This window comes from Athalia rosae, chromosome 4, assembly GCF_917208135.1.
Source record: "Athalia rosae chromosome 4, iyAthRosa1.1, whole genome shotgun sequence".
NCBI classification, from domain to species: domain Eukaryota; kingdom Metazoa; phylum Arthropoda; class Insecta; order Hymenoptera; family Athaliidae; genus Athalia; species Athalia rosae.
In genome coordinates this window covers 2849532-2869881 of record NC_064029.1, presented here as the reverse complement: position 1 = coordinate 2869881, position 20350 = coordinate 2849532, and the positions used below count along the sequence as shown (strand labels likewise).

At 43.9% G+C, this 20350-nt stretch overlaps 3 protein-coding genes across 4 annotated transcripts in view; all 3 read right to left on the bottom strand.

Annotated features, from left to right (window-relative positions):
• Positions 1-24: 24 nt before the first annotated feature.
• On the bottom strand, positions 25-4253 carry LOC105690291 (meckelin). Its single transcript, XM_012407974.3, has 12 exons — positions 4037-4253; positions 3695-3868; positions 3299-3600; positions 3022-3216; positions 2702-2953; positions 2485-2639; positions 2224-2389; positions 1820-2104; positions 1288-1758; positions 943-1217; positions 452-846; positions 25-344 (listed from the first exon to the last, which is right to left on the bottom strand). The coding sequence occupies exons 1-12, from the start codon at positions 4251-4253 to the stop codon at positions 121-123; spliced, it is 3111 nt and encodes a 1036-aa protein (XP_012263397.3). The 3' UTR covers positions 25-120.
• LOC105690294 (UBX domain-containing protein 6) lies at positions 4247-7196 on the bottom strand. Its single transcript, XM_012407976.3, has 6 exons — positions 6914-7196; positions 6276-6484; positions 6037-6192; positions 5553-5964; positions 5146-5441; positions 4247-5059 (listed from the first exon to the last, which is right to left on the bottom strand). The coding sequence occupies exons 2-6, from the start codon at positions 6350-6352 to the stop codon at positions 4669-4671; spliced, it is 1332 nt and encodes a 443-aa protein (XP_012263399.2). The 5' UTR covers positions 6353-6484; positions 6914-7196; the 3' UTR covers positions 4247-4668.
• An 836-nt stretch (positions 7197-8032) lies between these two features.
• The window catches only part of LOC105690236 (protein Wnt-5b-like), a 126967-nt gene continuing 114649 nt past the window's right edge, over positions 8033-20350 (bottom strand). The window contains exons 5-8 of one of the 2 annotated variants that reach the window (XM_048653883.1): positions 17593-17704; positions 14638-14740; positions 10265-10432; positions 8033-9770 (exon numbers count right to left, since the gene is read on the bottom strand). In XM_048653883.1, coding sequence (XP_048509840.1) covers positions 9583-9770; positions 10265-10432; positions 14638-14740; positions 17593-17704 — 571 coding nt within the window. In that variant the 3' untranslated portion in view covers positions 8033-9582. The remainder of the gene's footprint in view (positions 9771-10264; positions 10433-14637; positions 14741-17592; positions 17705-20350) is intronic. The other variant, XM_012407869.3, reaches the window with a different exon arrangement.

The window sequence follows — 20350 nt, the reverse complement described above, 5'->3', positions numbered from 1 at the left end:
TTTTAATGTAAGAGAACAGCTCAATATGATGTAATACCCAGTCTTTATTCATAACTTTACTCATGCTTTTGGCAAATTGAAAAATTATCAGACTCATTAATCACATTTTATCTAACTGATCTAGAGTAAAAACCTTTCATCGATCAGTGTTTTATTTGCTAAATTTTTCTTTCCATTGTACTTACGACAGACAACTAGTAGCTGCGATACCAACACTGTAATTATGATTGCTAGTGTGTAATCTTGAAATAGGGCTCCAACAAAGTTGAACAAGGTGATCTCAAACGTAACCAATGTCCATTCATTTCCATAGAACATAACACGATCAAATGAATGATTGTTGTCTGGAAAGACAAGAGTGTATATTTGAAATGTTTCGTAGTAAAATTAAATTGTGCTCTTACAGAGTTAGCTGTTGAAAATCATGCATAGACAAATCATTTAAACTTACCTATGTGGAAAACCGAGCCATCTACGGTATCTGTAAACTCTATATCCAAAAGTTTTTCTAAAAACCGTTTTTCTCTGACAAGATAATTTAGATCCTTGAAACAATGATCTACAAATTGGGTCAAAAATTGGGTCATTTTCTGATATGTTTGCACGTTTCTTTCCTTCCTTGACGTTCCAACCATTTTTCTCCTGAAGAATCTACTTTCATCATTGATGATTTTATCACTCATGATTTTATCGTAAAAATCTCTGAAGGTTTTTGATACAGAAATGACAAAGCTTTGCTCTGTGGTGCCAGGTAACAGTCCTCTGTGTGCACATAAATTTTCTTCTTCTTGCTTCAAATTGTTGATTAGAGTTGCCAAGTCGGTATCGGCAAACCCATGCACTGATCTGCAAGCCGTAATTTTGTTTTAAATCTGATTTATGCCCAGACTAAGAAACATCCATAATGAACATGATATATCTTCAGTATCGTGTAAACGGTACCTTCCATGAATATAAAATCCGTAGCGATTTTGCGAAAGAATGAAGACACTGATATTTGCCATTGAACACAAGTCAACAAATTCTTGTATGTGATTCTTGATATATCTTTCGTAGAAGGTGACCATTATTAGCCATTGTGCACAGTGTACGGATATATAGACTAATGTTCCAACACCGAATTTCAACGTGAAACTCTCTCTTTCCTGTAACATTGGATCTGCAGCATTTATAGTAAAGTCTGGATCAGGTCGAGCCCAAAACTTGATATCCAGGACCTGCAAAAGCACAGTGTCGTTTTCAAATAAATTTTTCAATCTGGATGCCATGCATGGTTGATGTACTGACCTCTAGAATAAATAATGTTGCAATTCCTTGTACTACTACATTCACTTTTCTCATTGTTTGAATTCTAAACCATTCGTTTGCAATGAAATAGGTTCGCCAAATACTGACAGGTATTTTTTGCCGATTGTTTAGAATAACTGGTCCTTTGATTGATGGATTTTCAATGAATGATTCTTCCAAGAAATTTGAAACGCTCAATTTACTCGGTGTTGAGCATTTAGATTGTCGACTTGGTGTACCGATAATACTAGATTTCCGTGGCGTTCTTTTCCTCCTAGCCGATATTATATCGGAGGGAGTTTTCAGAGGATTAGGATTTTCATCCGGAAATCTCTTAGCATATAATTTTTTCAGAGAAGTATGTGGAGAATCATAGTTTGGTTGGCTTAAAACAGATCTTGGTTGTTCCCAGTCGATAAAAAATATGTCCAGGTTTCTAAACCGATACACGAGAGTGATTGTTTCCACAAGCTGTGAATAAGACCGAGAAAAAATTTTAACTTTCAATGAAAAAAAGGATTGTACTTCTTACCTTCAAGCAGAATGCTACAATCACAAATATCCTGACTTTTTCCTCTGTAGTATCACTTGGCAAGAGAACATGTAACACGGTCTGCCCTTTATAGAAAATAAACGTGTAGACACTGGCACAAAATGAAACGAATATGAAGATGTTCCCCAATATGCCACAGCAGAATATTAAGAACCAAAGAAATGTTGAGGCACTTAGTATTTCGTTTCCATTTCGTTTACTATAGCTCCATGCTTTGATTGCAGCAAATGCCAATCCTAATCCAGACAAGACTCCTGTGGCTACCTATAAATTTCCAAAGACTCATTCGAAAATTCTGAATGATTTTTAAGCATCATTTTTCTTGCTACAAAAAAATACATTTCTTCAAACCCTGTGATCATTCATCAACCGATAAAAATTACCTCTATTGCCATGTACATGTCATCATTTGCCAATATGTATGTAACTCTATAGCTGATTTTAACTTCAACATTTCGGCGGATATGTTCCATTGGGAGTTCGTCGTACTCAAGTATTATTAATGGTGGAAATATTTTCCCCTGGTCTTCTTTATTCTGTACCTTTATCCTGTATGGTTGCATAGGGACATATAGGTAATTCATGGGATAATGCATGGTATGGAATTATAGTATAGTTGCACTTTAAAACCGGATGATACTAACAAAAGATGAATAGACTTTGCATATCGCATAATGCTCGGATGTTTGTCTCGTTTGAACTCGGTGTTAAATGAGCTGGGCAAGGCTTTTATGCCGGATATGGTATCAATGATAAAAAATCTTCTTACCAATCGCCATCCAGAAGCATCAGTTTGTTCCTGGGTTGATTTATTATAAATGAGTAATTATTAGTTTTCATAGGTCTGCGATATTATTTTACCTTATTGGTGTTTCTAATTAAAACAGGTAGTGGGTACAATGACACGTTACGTCCATCAGTAAACCTGAGGTACGGCTCGAAAAATTCCATTTTCATGTTGCTGAGTTTCTTAGCAGTCGTTACACAGAACTTTTCTGTATTTATGCCAAACCTAATATTCGTTAACAAGTCGCAGAATATATCAGGCGTTGAAATTGATTGAAACTGACCATTGGTTGAAAATATAGCAGATGCAATATTTACTTGGCTGTTCTATAAAACAAAGAGGATTGGTATTTCTTCATTTAAACTATGTATGTGCTGCTTATTCGTACACGTACGTTATTATTTGTATCGAGGCTATATTTTTGTGTGATTTTTTCCTGATTGAGTACAGTGGGTGCTTCACCTGCACCATAATACAACCACAGCGGAGTATTGTGTTTCTCTAGAAATATTCTACACGGTATTGAATTAATAAACAAAGTCAAGGCACACATATTTGCCACATGCTCACAGGCAGTCTTGTTTCCACTCTAAAAATAAAAGAATCGTAATAAACTTTCAGCTTATCTAAATAATCAATGGTTCATCATAAATTTAGCAATAAATGCTTACTTTACATAAGTAAACGGCTAACTGTAACTCAGTTCTGAGATAATAACTATCGACCTGTTGGCTTTCATATTTCACTAAGTACGTGCTCCTAATATCAGGCCATTCCACCAGCCCATTTTTGTCAACGCAATACTCTTTGATTCTTAAGTGAGAAATTAATGGGCACGGACAGTTGATGTGACTTTTAAAGGCATTCTTTCGACAAGTCAAGCATTTTGTTCCATCTGGCGATGGATAGGTATTATGGGTGCATGGAATACATTGTATCTTCTCTAAGAGGCTTCCATTCACATTCCGTTCCACTGGAAAAAAGAATTTAATTTTATACCCAAAAAGACTAATTTTTGCAATAGCACCGCATTTGATAATTAATAGTAATTCGTAACATTTTCTTACATCTAATGTCACTTGAAGCGCATTCGCAGCTACTATTGTTACTGTAGGTGGAGCAGGCAACACAATCCAGTCCATCAATTGTTGGAATTTCATTATGTCCACAGAGTTCACATTTTGGACAACCATTTTGAAATCCAACAAACTTACTTTGCTTATTACAAACACAAGTTAGACCTAGAATTGCAATTCAACAAGCTGAATATATCAACGTGAGATAAATTTGGCCGGTCATTTGGTACTTGGTTGGGATCAATGATCTCCGAATGGTCAGAATCACTGATCTCTATAATCAGTGGTCAGAATAGATTAAATCACTTGTTTTTAGGAGAAAATCAGACTTACGATCTTCAGATGGCTCCAGATATTTGGTCAAGTCGCATGCAGCACAAATCAATGATTCTGCATTAAAATATTCACCGAGTTTACAAGTGTCGGGTGTGATGTATTGGAATATTTCTTCATTAGAATAAGCGTACACTTTACAAACACTCTCAATTATCATGAAAATAAATAAGGTAGAGGTAAAAGGGTTAAATAAAAAAATATCGCGACTATACATAATTTGCAATGATATTTCTAGTTTCGTAGCTCGGTAGTTTGTTTACGGTTTTATACCTACTGCCCGTTGCCATGGCAACAAAAGCCAGCAACACCATTGAGAATAGATTATCCTATCTATTCTCAATGGTAACACTACGTGGCACCATCAAACAGTAAATTCAGCCTGCATGTTGCAGATAATGTAGTGCAACCAAATTGTTCCTTACAATGATCCATAATTCAATTGTTTTACTACTTAGATTATTAAACTATATTTTAGTCCACTTCGGTAATTTATAGTTTTTCAATTTTTTACACAATGGCGAATAGCTTCAAACTCCGTGTTTTTTGACGGTGACAACGAGCGGTTAACTGTTGTAATCCAATTCATACGTTCTTTACTTGTAGAGCAGATGCAGCAGTAGGTAGAAGTCTTACGCCGACTGTATAAGGCACAGAATATCATCCTTGAGGTATTCTGTGGGACCTTTCGCATTCAAAATCTCAGTATCCCAGTTGAAATTTAAAATTGACGCGGGCACGAGCTTCAAGTCGATTAAAGACTTATCGTGGTCCTCATCACTAAGACGGTAGCCAAACGGCGTTGTTAGAATGAAGGGTATCTCGTCGCTGACGAGATTTTCTTTAACAAACTCAATCACGCTTTCGATCCTCTCATAAACGGCAAATGTTCCTTGGAGCATTATTCCATCCGGGTAACGCACTCGAATCAGAGCGTAGCGATATTTTTTCATCTCACGGAGCTCCTCCTTTTCACGCATCGCTTTAGTCCGGAGAATCTGACTCTGAGCGATAGCTTCGGACCTGGGGTGATTAATTGCACGGAATATAGGTGGTTGGATTTGTGCGCGTTATCCCAAATTAAAATATCAAAATGAAGCTCGTCAAACCTGAGCTGCTGTTCTTTTTTTATCTCCTCCAGTGTCATGGTGAAGAAAACAGGGGGTAGCTCGTTCCTTTTTGCGGCCTGGCTGGGGAGCAAGACTTGTAGGTTTCTGTCAAGTTCGATTTTGACTGGGTCTGCTGTCCTGAGGGCATCGACGAGCATTTGGACATGGTCGATCGAAGATTTGTTCGGCCTCCACACAAGGAAGTCTTCCTCTTCATCCTGGTGCATTAATTTCACCTGCTCAAATCCGGCTGCCTCTAGCAACTGCAGAGCACCCTCTACGGGTTGCACCTTGTCCTGATAATTGAATAAAAAATAAAAGAGAAAATAAAGTAACATGTACACAGTCTCGAATTTTGGTTTTGTTATCTTTTGGAAATCTAGGCGTAGAAGCTCTTGCTTTATTACCTGAAAAACGCGGTTGGACATTCGGACTTTCCTATACTTTTCCTCCTCGGGATTGTTCACAATATTTTCTAGATACTTGCAAATTGTTTCTACACATTGTTCGATTTTTTCTTTACCGGTGTTGCAGCTATGAATTATCAGGCATGCCGTCAGACCAGCTTCCTCGTGGTTTAGCTGCTCGTAAAGGAACTGTCGAATCTTTATCTTCCATTCGTCTCGCGTCAAGACTTCGTCAGATATAATTGGGCACCGGAAGTAAACGCCGCGTACCGCGAGCAATGGATTCGCTTCGACTTCCTGCGGGATTTTACGCTCCTTCGGCGTTGCTTCTTCCTTCGAGGTGCCTTCAGCCGCAGCCTTTCTTTCAGCCTCTAGTTCTCGCTTAACTTGCGCTTGTATCGCTGCATATGATCTGCGAATGGAACCACCTTTAGAATAGGCGGATAATATCACATAAATTGTAATCAAATTTCGAGCGAATTACGTGTTGAATTTTTTTGGATCTGTCCTCTTAGACTCCAATCTTGCCAGAGCAGCCTGCCCGGCAACTTTTGCTTCCGTAGTTGGTTCCGCTCGTTTCACCGGCCTCGGTACATCGCTGGCGTTTGATTTTGAGGAGGAAGCTGATGATTCGGTTAATCTGCAAGACGTTGCACATGATAAGGAAACGTGATAAGAAACGAAAAATCTCGTTCAATTCGCCATCTCATTCGAAATACGCACTTGTATCCCTTGCCAGCCATCTTAAATTTGGTATCGGACTTTTTCTTTTGAAAGAAGGCCTTAATTTTCTCCGCCATATTCGATTTTTAGATTTTAATTTTCGGCAGGGGTATAAATTTCGCGGGCGTTCTAAACCCGTGGGGAATGCTCCTTTGGAAGTTTCAGACGAGACACGCTCTTCTTCAGTTCCTCAACGGCAGCAGATGTTGCTGAAATTCATTATCGAAAACTTACGTAATTGAATTTCACATATGTAATTTATAATAAACTCAAGTTATCGTAATGTATCTGCAAAATATTTTATTTTAATTATACGTCGAGCCGCAGATACTGCCCTGATCTTTGTACTAACACAGAGATCAGTACGTGAATACGAAGCCAATAAATCGTCAGATCCCTTAAAAGAATACTACCCACGACCCTAGTAAATGTGAAACTAAGGGGATATAGATCTAATGCATGTGGAATACAAACATAGTGCTAAATTACGAGTAATGTGGACGTAATAGCGGTAGCAGGAGCGGGGAGGAGAGTTGACAACTCAATTATCTCGTTACAGGAATTAAATTTGCGTTAATTTCACTCTAAATTCGACGACAACGTATGATTATGCATAGTATTTGACCACTCTTACTCACGTAGAATTTTCCGAGTTATTTGTGGCGAGAGGCAGTCGCATTGTTTAAGACAAGTAAATCATGATTCATTATTGATTGGATATTGACAATTATGATCTTAATCACTCCTTCCAACAAGGTGTAATGAAGGTGTGTGACAGGTACAAACCTCTTACCTACATACGATAAAACCAACACTTTTCGAAATTCCCAGTCATCATCGGCCATTATCAGGGGTAAAATTGTAAATTCCAAGCCCTTTATTATTTTCACAATGGTGTAATGAAAATATGGCGATGACAACGAAAAAGGAGGTCAGAAAAATTGGCATATGAGGATAAAACGAATAAGCCTCTCCTCACCTGGTTTCATGAAACGCTCGGATATTCGAGCCCCGTAAACGTGCCAGGCTACGTAAATAAGAGCAACGTTGGTGACGAGAATAAAAGCGAATACTTTGAATAGTTGGAGCTGGAATTCGTCGAAGGCAAGCCAACCGCAAAGCTCCTCGTAGAGCTGAAGGAGGGTCTGGTGGTGTTGGTAGGTCGAATCCACCTTAGGAGTAGTCGTTCTTGGCCCAGTGACGTTTGAGGTTATGCCGAGGGTTGCGAAGACCAAACTGGTCAAGTCGCAGGCGAACTTATTGATTATATCAAAGAGAGAGCCGCTCTCGGGAGCCGCGTCATCGCACATGCGGCTCATCACAGGTTGAAGCTTAAATTTCAAATGCTATTCACACCCCCGTGATTCCGAGCACTTGGAACTACAGTCGTCCTTTTACACAGGCGATTTTGATCACGAGGACAGTGGAACAATCGTCGCGCAAAAACTTTTGACTCTTCGACGGTCATTTATACAATGATTACGAACTGCAAACATCCATGAAGGAACTACCTATAATCACTGAACTGCCACCTGTACTGACTGCCGGTAACCCGATCGTTTGATCGTCGTTCATGTCCACTCCATACCGGTAGCAGATTGTCGTTAAGTCAAGGGTCTTCTTTACCTCTGCACCCTCCGGACTGACTTACCATAGACAGATTTCACCCAACTGCAAAATAATTTGATTAGTCAAACGATTTGAAATTAGAAATAGCGGGACTAATTTAAGAAACAACGAACCTTTTACGAAGGCGATGGGGCGTTATATGCAGATTAAAGTATATTTTTAATGGTTACGTCTTACATTCATCAACCTGTAGATTATCCACAGGTATCTATACCTACATATAAAGTACACAGTTTGGATTCATGAATACAATGGGCAAAATCTATGCGACCGGTGATGTAACATTGAATAAATCCACACGTGATACGATTACGAGATATAACGTATTATACTATGTAAATCTACACTTATGATTACGATCAATAATACCATTCGTTCTTTCATCTTCATACGACTCAATTGCTAATTAAAAATTAGATTCAGCTGTCTATGACTCTATTGAATATAGCGATGCTTGCTACAGTGCCAGAAATTCAATGAGTTGAATAATCAAAAGAGATTCATCCGTGAGGAAATCATGAAACGGCCTCTTCAATGTAAGAATCTGAATAATCGGACAGAAGTCGAGTGCATTATTGTGCAGTCTTATTCATTAGACGATATTTCACAGTGTACAACACCGAAATCTCTTTGAAAATAAATTAACTCTCTCTCTCTCCCTACATATCAATTATAACGCGAAAAAAGCTGTAATCGAAACGGATGCTCGATGATAAGTCTCATCCGAGCTGAACTCTGGGAGAGATTTCACGTGTAACATTATGCACGAAGAAATTAAGGTATTGAAAACTTTTCATCGTGTTTTCTGAATATTTTACATCGCAGACAACTGAAATTTCAAGATTATTATTCGTTTAAGTATTAATATGCAGTTGAAGAATATGTACATTGATAAAATAAGATATTCTATGCTGTAGATCAGCGAATGTATCAAATTATTTTATTCATCTCTGTATAGGTATCAACGCATCGACGAAGTTGCGGTAGCCGTAGAATCATGGGAATTGAAAAAAGGAGATCGCTCTCCTCCTCATTTATCGATTAAAATTCTTTCATTTTACAGTACATAAATTATCGACCGTTCACTTGGATACCATGATATAAAACACAGTGATCAAATGAAACTCCGTGAACGCGTTAAAATCTACTTCTAAGCAATAAATATTAAATTCGATGTCGATTTAAATAATCTACCTAAATAACGAGTATCGTTTGTCAGCCTTCAAAATAATAGTAGTACGATTTTTCATGAAGTTTGATCACTCGGAATCAGTCGGTTTTCCATTTTGCACATTGCATCAACCGGAACAACTCCCCTCCGGAGTTGCTAAGAAGGCTGACAAGCAGGTATACGATCGCAGCAAGTCCCCACATTTATATTACGAAGATCGGTAAGAAAATTCACTCGTTAATTCTAGAATCGAACACTGTGCTTGGATTTATAAGTCACGTGTTTCACCTACTTTTCCGTAGTACTTGGCAAGAAGTTTATTTCGATAATATTGAAGTAATAAATAATAACGTTAGAAACGGCAAGGGTACCGTTGATTCCAAGTTTTCGACGCAGGGTACGGAAAAAATAATAAAGGAAAAACAACTAATTTTGTTGCGCTCGATGGAATAATCAGGGGCTTCACCCCTTCTCTGCTCATGAGACCGTTGCAGCTGTAGGCTCTGGCTACTTGCACGTGTGCACGTCAACGCTCTTGACGCATGTCTTACATTCGACGAAACAACACCAGTGGAATTTACACTCGCACCTCTCCTTCACCGTAGTTTTTTGCGTGTTGTAACCTCTTCCGCAGCAAAGAAGATTGCACCCATCCATACCAGCGGACGTTCGGTTGCACACCCTCCCCTGAGTCCCTGCAATGAAGAGTCGAATCATCTCGGCATGACCTATGTGAACTTGGAAACCGACTCGGATATGGAATCGGTTGGACTTCATTTGTACTTGTTTGTACAATTCTGATTTTTGTTTGAACCTCGAGGTTACAGCATTTTCAAAGAATGACCAGCACCTAACGTTTTCGTGAATCTCGAAAGAATTCATAGCGACCCGTTGGAAAAATTCAATTATCTTCACAAACAAAAAAGTTGCAATTCCAAAAAATCAAAAAATGAGTCAAGTATCTTCAGGTTTAGAAGGAAAATAGGAGGAAAAATCATTTTCCTGGTCAATTTACAATTCTGAAGCGATTGCCGTTGGAAAAATTCAATTATCTCCACAAACAAAAAAGTTGCAATTCCAAAAAACCAAAAAATGAGTCAATTATCTTCAGGCTTGAGAGGAAAAATAATTTTTCCGGTTATCAACGAACTCTCTATTCGAGAGCCAAGTTTGAATTATAGAAACTTACCCAGGGATCCCATCGTGAGATTTCTGAGACAATAGTTTGGCGAGTCTTCGAGATACACTAGGTCATTGGCTGTGGGTAGGGTGTAGCGTGGGTCTCGAATCGAGAGGCGGCCTCTTCTGTTCACTCGCACCTCCGTCGCCCCATCGTACTTGTCCAGGAGATAGTCACCTGGAATAATCGAGGAGACAATAGATATCGGCGTACGCACGCGGCAAGGGATTTTGCGGAGAAACTTCATCGAGAACCAGATTGAGATGAAACGTCCTACTTAAAACAAACTGGATAAAGCTCTTATTCCAATCGGACCGTCATTGGAAAATAATAATAATCTGAGTCCATCGTTCAATTACCACAAGTGAATAACGAGCAACTGCTTTTGGTGACTCACGCCTCACGTGAGGTGGGCAAAATCATTTGTACGAGGGTTGCGAGAGCGGTGCCCGGTGTAAGACACATCCGTCAAATTACACCTTGAGCGCATTGTCCCGTCAACTTGTACGTCGTCTCGTATTCTCGTATTCGCGCTACGCAGCACGTTTCTCGGACGTGATTCGAGCCCGAAAAAGACTTGAGTCCGAGTCTCGTGATTTCGGCTACCTCCTCGGGACTCTCCCGTACAATAAACTCGAAAACTGCGGCCCGCGACTACGCATTATGATAATGCAATTGTTACGCGCGATTTCGGTAACCCGCAATTATTCGTCACCAGGTACGAACGATCCTCATGCTAATCGCGTTGCTAATCTGCTTTTTCCTTCTCCTCCTCCTCCTCCTCTCCGTCCCTCTCCTTTTTCTTCGGCTTCGACTCTTTCTCGCCGTCCTCTCCTCGACCATTATCTCCTTTTTCAGCGTAGGACGTGCGCTCGCATCTCGTAATTGTTCCCTTACATCCTATACTTACAAGCCTACACGGAGACGATCGAACTGCTCGGCTCCGCGGGAGTAACCGGGAAATTTATAACGGGGTAAAGTAAGCGCAGGAGACAGCTACGACCACTCGCCGGTTGGTCGGGTCACCGAGCCTCTCTCTCTCTCTCTCTCTCTCTCCGACCATCATTCAAATTTGAATATAACAACTTGGCGAACGAGATAAACACGGTTTGGGACGCACCCCATTGTCCTTTCTTTAATTCACGGGATACACCGGTAACCACTACGTATCACCGGCTTCTCCCGAGGACAATCTTCGCCTCGTGATTTACATTTCATACGTACCAATCTGCTTCGCGTCTCTTTTTTTTATTACCACCGCACACTCGAGATTCTCGGGAAAAACACAACCGACGTTGAAAACGGTGTGGCTACGGGGAAATATTCTCCACGGTAAAAAACTATTGTAACCAACGTGTGTGACAAATATACGTGCGACTGAGTTTCCAGCTGTCCGTTCGTCGCGACTCGCGATGTCGGGAGAATTTTCGGAATTCGAAGCCCTTTCGAAGGAACGCGTGTCCGGGCTAATGGAGGTTCGTGGTCGAGACGTTCCACCGGCATAGTTTTTCCATCTTTTTCATCCAGTTCCTCGGTCTTTTCCCGCATCTGCGGCACGTAATGGCTACTCGGAAGGCTCCACGTTCCGCAGCTATACGACGGGGAATTCTTCGTCGCCTGTTCATTAATCGTTTTTCCTTTCTTTTTTTTTTTTCCCTCTTCTTTTCTTTCTCAGATTTCCTTTACTACCGATTTTCTTCGCTCCTCCGCCGCGCCCTTTTCCTCCTCCTTCTCATCTACCGGTCGTTTTCATATGCCGATAAAAATAAATTCGGAGCAACGGCTTCGAGTCTCGCTGCAGTGAAAGTGTAACGCCACACGGACCATATTTAAAAGGGAATTGTGGGTCAGATTTATGAAAGGCAAGATAAATCCGGGGGATAAGTTTCGAACGCACGAATATCCCTGCGGTATAACTCCGAGGCGTTTCGAGACATCTAATTAACCGCAAGGGAATGGATTCCGGCTAGCTCCTGTGTTCCAGGTGGGATTAAAGCGAAGAACTCGAAGGATCACGAGCACCCGTGGTCCTCGTGGGTGTACACGTATCTTACATTGTTCGTACGATACGCGGCCCGTATGGGACCGTAATCTCGGGGCATAAGGGATGGGCGCCGCGGGGTGCGGCGAATAGATGGAGTCGAGGGAGGAGGAGAAGAAGAAGAGGAAGAAGAAGAAGAAGAGTGGACCTCACACGCCGTGAAACGCAAAGGAATTACCTATGGTCCCCGAAGCGGCGACGAGGCGACCGCGGGAATCACAGAGATAAGGACTAAATACGTCGCTGCCGCGGTCCGTGTCAACTTAGTATTCATAGGATTTCAAAGATTCGGTAGATTGGGTGGAAACGATTAAGCCGGAATCGAGAAACGAAAATTAACGGGATTAGGAGCCAAACGGTCCCGGTCCACGTCCGTGAACATCCCCTCCCCCGACTCCGTCGACTCCTTTCTTCCCGTATAACGCGTGGAAATACGGTGTCGGGGATATGGGTGTGGGTGCGGTGGAGGCGATCGAAAAATTAGTCCCGCGAGTTCGAGCGACGTTGACCCCTGACATTGGTCCACCTTAGCGCGCCCCCTCAACACGCAATTTCGCCCGCGCTTACTCCCGTGTCGTATACGCGCGTAACGATGCGTCTTCTATAGAAGCGAAGTCGAGTCGCGCAACCTACGTGTCTCGATAATTATTATAAATGTACTTTCGCCGTATCGTACGACGCGGGCGTACCTACAACGCGACGGGGTTGCCCTTATGCGAAAATCACAAGTCTCGAGACTCCGATGAATGCCAGCGATCCATATTTCGTGATATACACACCGATGGGGTGGAACTTTTCAGCACGTGCACGAGATCCGGGCGGTAAATATCTACGATATATAGACCGCGACCGTTTTTTTTTGTGTTTTTTTTGCTTATTTTTCTTTCTCGCCGTGCTCTACTAGTAACCGTGTTCCTTCCATCGTCGGTCGGACCGCGTTTCGAAAGGTCTCGCAAATCATCCGCATTATCCCGTTCGCTTCCAGCCTCCATATGGAACGCGCGGCGATGTACACGCGCAACGAGAGAGCTGGGTGAAAGTATAATAATGTATGAAATCCGATGGATTCGTGCGTCCCGTGAACTGTACAATACGAACACGAATATATACTAATATGATTGCGGAGAGTGCAGCGGTACGACGGTTTCCGGCCGAGGCAAGAATTTCTGGAATCGGGAGGGAAAACTGGGTCCAGCTGGGACAGCTGTGTAATCGCGTGGAGGGCCGATATCGGGGGGGGGGTCGGCGACCCCCGTCTCGGGGTCAAATCGTATCTGGAGGCAGATAGCGCACCTTCGGAGGTACGAGGAGGTATATCGGGGTTGCGCAATTGATTCAACGTCTAATTAACCGAACGATTCGAGGAAGGGGGGAAGGGGGGAAGTGGCCTCCCGAAATTCCCGAGTGTATCAGTTGGGCGTCCCATAAAACGACAATAAGACAGTTTATATTTATAAGTATGGAGTTTATGGAGGTTCGGCGATATGCCCACACCCGGTGCCGTCGCGTATATCGGGATATGCCTCGCCGATAGGAGGTACCTCCGGTACAAGGGCCCCCAGGGCCATCCGTGCCCCGATCGCTGGAAGGGCCCCAGCTTCACCGCAGGTTAACGTCGATATACCCGGTAATTAAAAGGCTTGTTTAGATTAGAACGGACACTTCCACGTCGCGTCTTGAATTCTTAATCAACCACGGAGTACGGTGTTTGTGAAATGGTGGAGATTTTTCACCGAGCGGGTTATAAGGCACCGTCGCGGCGGACCCGGAGAAGCCGGGGCGACCCTTCCGATCCGTATTACACAGCTAAGGGGAGTTTTAAAGTAATCGAGGAATTCGTAGTAACAGAACGTAGCGTTTCTCATTCACCACGACTCTTCGTCCTCTTCCACCTTTGTAACACCCTTCTCTTTTTGTTTTCCATTTCTCGGGCTTTATCGTTTCTTGTTATATTAATTCAACGCCTACCCACACGTATGCCATCGGAGTCGCCATAGGTGCGGAGCGTCCGTGTATAATACGCGTCCATTGTACACCGATACGGTGTAATGGACTCCTTGAAGAATCTTATCCACGTTTTACTCGGCGTTGCGTTTCTCTCCCGGTCGTCGTATACGTACGACGCCGCGTCGTGTGGGTATAATTTAAGGTCTTCGGACGAAACACCTGTTGCCGCGTCGCCTCGCGTCAAAGTCTGGCGATACAATAACTAATACGTGTACGTATACATATGTACAACTATGTACGCTCTACGCTTTAAAAATCGCTTGTTTAATCATTTCTACGGAATTTCGTAAGAACCCGATGTCACATCTCGACGCCTGCGGTATTGTATACGTACCGACTTCGCGGAAAGACGCCAGTTGTTGCCAGCAGGTGATGAGACTGCAGCTTCCCGAGACACCGTGGCACTTGCACGTCACCTTTGACTTCTTCACGACCGCCTGAAAGTGAAAATATACACACATTTTTGCATTTTTGTCGGACATTATTGGCAAAGAACGAGATTCGCGACCGCCGTATGCGCGACATCGATTACCACCCCTACACCTGTACACCGCGTATATCCATCTCACCGAAAGATTATCGGCTAAGAAATGGCTTTACGTCCGCTCGGAGTCAACGCACCATTGAAAATAGTCTTTATAGCAGTGAATGGGTCGCGTTGAAGGGCGATAAATCATTCCTCACGCGAGCGAGTGCACGGAAATCCGTGTTCCTTCGGCTCGTACGTATCAAACGTTTCGTGCGTCTACGCACACCTTCCACCACTACTACTACTCGCACATACCCCGCGCGTCGTGTTATTCCCAACGTTATAGCTACGCTCAAGATTATTAAATATATATTTGACAAAATAACCGACGACCGAGGTGATAATTTTCCTCGCTCGACGGAAAAATTCCTCGAGCGTATATACATCGAGGGCGTTATATCCGTCGCCGCATTCGCGCGCGGGGGGAACCGACTTTGTGAGGACGAGGTAACGGTGTAAGAGTACCAACATCGGTTAGAGATAATCACGCATCCCGCTTAATTGGAACGAAAACGAGGCGGATCGATCGATCGGCGGATATCTGGCGGTTCTCGAGTGCCCCGTCCAAAGGCGATTAAATCTCTCGCGGCACGGCGAGCACGCGTCCCGAGAACTCTGACATTCGCTCGCGTTGCTTTTTTTCCTCTCACAATCGGACGCTCGCTCTCGCCCCTCTTCTTTTTACGCTTCTTCGCGCCGGCGACGCAACGGAGCGCGGAACTCCGATCGTCTCTTCGGATTAATTTTTCAATATTTACCCGACGTGCGTCCGACTCGCTATTTTTACGGTATTCGATCTGCGATCGGAGCCCCGGTGCCCGACGATTTTTTCAATCACCGATTATCGGAGACGCGCCACTCGGCTGCTGCTGTACTTGGTGAATCGGTCGCAGATCAGACCTCGACGCAGCTTAATTAAGACGCGTGAGATGGAGAGCATTTGACAGCGAGTTGCGAGGTAGATTTGAATCCAATCCGCGGTAATCGAACTTCCGTTATAAAATATATGAGAACGTTTTCCGATTTCCGCAAAGAATCGTTATCCCTGGGGGGGATTTTTGACACTGAGATCGAAACGTTGTGAAATTTTTATGTTGCCCCGTCGAGTGCCCCGAAACTCTGGAGATCGAAAGTATCGTACGATACGCTGTGTGCCTATGCATATGTAGATCGTCTATGAAAAACGTACGTGATGCAGCTGGAGGATGGAAAGTTGGATGCATATTAGTACGTAGCATGGGGGACGACGAAGTGACGTAATACCATCATCCATTAATCGCTCAAATTGGCTGGGCTCAATAATTGGTTTTATCCAATGGCTCTTCGTTCTCTAGCTTCCTCTCTCCCTGAACCCTCGACGCGGCACCCACGTGCGGCCACGCGTCTGCTGCCGGACTATTATCAACGCGAGGAGAGCTGACTGGAGGATATCTGATTATGCAAATCCCGAATTTACATGCAAATTGCAGCCAATATATTTACTATTCGTTACCGGCTACTATACAATGCGCGAAACACCGAAATTGCCCCGAAATCACACACCGGATACGACGGACGTTCCCGTCGCACCAACCCCCGCGCCCTTTGCCCTCCGAAATTCCGCACAGATTTTACACCTCTCGCGGAGGAATCTACAGCGATTCGAGTCCCCGAAAAAATCGCTAATCGTGTCGAAATCGGTGCGTAGCTGCGCGTCTGCTCCGTGCGGACCATTTTATCTAAGGTCGGAGTAATTACGGTCGATCGGACATGTCCCACATGTTCGTCGAAATCGTCGCTCGTTGTGTCATCAGCTGGTGGAAAGAAATCGGAGAGCGGGATCATCAATCGTACCGCGACGAAGTAGGACGACAGAGGGTGTTTTCGTCAACATCGTGAGTCCGAGGATAAAAATCGCGGTGGTATTACGTTCCGCTGGGGAGTATCGAATAAACGATTTCCGCGTATAGAGCCACCGATCAGCTCCGGTGTCTATTTCACTTTTTATCGTTCATCGAGTGCAAATGGTGTCCAAAAGCTGGGGGCCGGTACCCGTCGTGTCCTTGCGCTCGATCTCCTTCCTTTTTCCCATCATTCGAACCTTTGTTTCGACAAACATTAACCCGCCCGACGATCGCGTCGCCCACCCAAACGAGCGCGTTGCGTAACGCGAGCCCGTATCGCGTGTACACGCCCGATTGTCACACCACAGCTTCGGAACATTATAAACAATAATATGCGCGTATCGCGATTCCGGTGTACGGTCATCGCGTCGAGTTCGTCGATGGAACGGAAAGTTTTTTGCGAACGTCGACTTTTTTTTCGGGAAGCGAGCTTACGACCGGACGAAAAGAAGCGCCGCCGTGTACCGATTCTAATTAATGTACTTTTTTCGACATCGGGACGCGCGCTTTCAGTCGGCTCGAAATTTTACAACCGTGAACAGAGCAGACCGGGTCTCGACGTTTCGAGTTTATTTCCGCGGAAGGAGGTAAAAAGCGCCGTGCCTTCTCTGTAACGATCTAACCGCAACTCTCGATTAATTAAATCTACCTTCCACTCGCGGCCTAACCCGATTAATTTACGACTCTTGTTGCCAATTAATTACGAGGAGTTCGTTGATCGCGAGCGATATCATAGTTATAGAAATTCGAGTCGTGCGGTCGAAAAATTACTAGCGAATACGCGGCAGCGCGTTCGATTCCGTATCGTCGGGGTGACGAAAAAAAAATAATTCCCGTATAGGTACGCGAGGGAAAAATCGCTACAAATCGGACTCACCCGTCGTCCCGCCTCGTTGTTGTGGAGATTCATCAAACTTCTTCCCTGTTCTCTGCTGCCTCTCTTGTAGCTCTTCTCGCGCTCTCTAACGTCCACGAATCCCTGGGTGAACCTGGAGGGAAAGTCAAGACGGTCGATTAGGCGCACTGCAACGGGGGTAATTTTTTGCGTCGAGGGGGCGGAGAGGGTGAAAGCAGTTGAGGAATCAGGTTTTTCCGCCGAAGAGGCTCGGGATCTCGCTGAATCGCGGAATATGCGGGTGAAAGAATGACGGCGGAAGCGACTAGGGGTGCAACGATCGGTGACGAGGGGCGCGTGGGAAGGAGGATATAGAGGGGGAGGAGGGGGGCGATCGCGGTACACCGGTTTAATAAATCTGAACGGGATCTCTGTCAGTGATAGATAAGTGTAATATTCGCTTTGTATCTGTTACCGGCGAGGGAGTCGTCGCCGCCCCCAAGAGGGTGAGGGAGATGAATCGTTCCCAATGACCCGCGTGCGCGCGATCTCCCCGCGCGCGTAACAATAAAGCGTCACGTTTACTTGACAAGGCAACAAAATTTCATCCACTTGTCGCCGACTACACCCCTTTTTTCCCTAAGATTTATCGCGCGTATGACGACGACGGGGGGGGGGGGGGGGGGGGCAATTTGCGACTCGCGTGCACCGCGGGGCTATACACGTTGCAGATTAATCGAGAAACGGGGCATTTTTTTGAAGTCGAGACGAGTTGGAGCGGCCGCGGAGATATGGTCGCGTAGCGCAAGGACGATAGAGACGTCAGCTATGGACGGAATCCGACGGGGTCAACCGAGTAATTTTCATCTGCGACATGGCCGATTGACTTATTTATTCAGTTTTTATTGTGAGAGGCATGCAGGGGCCTAATTCCATAGCGCGCTAGACGATACGCCGCTTATTTCGGTGTATCAATTATCATAGACGACTCAGCATACGTGATGAAGTCCGTATCGTTGTATATCATATATATACCTAAGGGCGTATACATGTATTTATAAATACCCATATGCACGTACAAGTCCCGGGGAACCGTCCTAATGGTCTGTCGTATATTCCCCGGTGATTAATGACTACGAGTATATGTTTAGAGAAAGAGAATTAAAATAAAATTGTCGACATTCGAAACATACGTTGCGGGATTTACTTACTTAGTTTTTTTTTTTTTATTTTTTTTTTTCCCTTTCTCACGAATGATTATTTATCCATCCGCTCGTACTCGGAATAAACAATTACGACGAGATCGGTTAATTTTTCGTCGATCTTTCGTTTGCAACGACGAGGCGAGCGAGTTCGAAAGAGCTAACGATGAACGGAAAGGGATAAACCCATCGCGATTTCCGATCGTTCGAAACTTTATACACGTCGGCGAACGGCTCGATCGACATAATTTATAGCGAATCACGTTTTCCGACCGCCCTTTCGCAGCAGCGGTCTGAGTCCGCTCTCACACATTCCTAATTCACATAATTTATTACACCCACGCGTGCATATAGGTATTACCCGTACATAACGCGGCGGATGGAATCGAGGAGTGAAACAAATCGCGGATACAAAAGAGCCGTATAGTGACGGAGAGTGTGTGCAGTGGCTGTGGGTATAATGTACGGATATTCCACGAGCATAATGCATAACGTGGCGGCTTGGGTCCCGCAGAGCTGTTGCAGGGGTAGATTTAACCCGTGACAAATTTTAACCTTTTTGACTCCGCATCGCGCGTATCCCCTGTTCAACCGTGCGAGTCTAACGAGACTGACTTCTATTGCGAGGTTTAATCCCCCCTACGTGCGACAAGTCCGGGGTCTCCCGGGTTCCCGGGATCCAGGGATCCAGGGGAACGTGAATTCCCGTATACTCACGGTCTCCTGCGCGTACCTACTCCCGATTCACGTCCTCTTCCACTATTTCTTATCCCCCCTACCCCCCAGATTTATTTTCGCCTACGAACGACGAACCGAGCACTGTTCTTTATCGTGGATATTTCAGATCTTAGGTCTGCAGAAATTGGGAAACGGTAGTCGACGAAAAAAAAAGGAAGGAAATCAGGACGAAAGGAGAACAGCAAACGACGAAATGGTGACCATGAGCTTTTTCTGTTCGGGTGATGCCCGACAGAAGAATCCATGATTTTGGTGGAAAGATTTTTCAATTATGTTAATTGAAAATTGCTGAGCCAAAAAAAACGCCAAGCAGAAATTTTTCACAAAATTGATACAGTTGTCAGGAATTTTTCGCTGTTGGGAGCAGAAAAATTATAAGACATATCGATTGGTTTTAGTCGTAGACCAACTATGATTCGTCGCAATCCATGCATGGGTCGAAATATTCGTATTTCTCAATTCACCAGCAAACCTGAGCTTCGCTGGAGTCAGCGTAGCCAGCAGCGTAGCGCTTTGTTGTGATAAGTCACCTTCAGGGCTGAGCAGAGGTGACGCCCCACAACAAACCGCGCGCCCGTGGCTACCTGACTCCAGCTAAACTGGGGTTCGCTGGTGAATTGAGAAATACGAATATTCCGACCCATGCATGGATTGCGATGAATCATAGTTGGTCTACGACTAAAACCAATCGATATGTCTTATGATTTTTCTGCTCCCAACAGCGAGTAATTGATGATTACTCGATCGATTGCATGAGTAGATGATTTTAGCTTGCAGATTTGGATTCCTGAGGTGATTATACGTGAGATTATTCTTGAAGAAACAAAAAAAAAAATTTGATTTTTGAGCAAAAAATTATT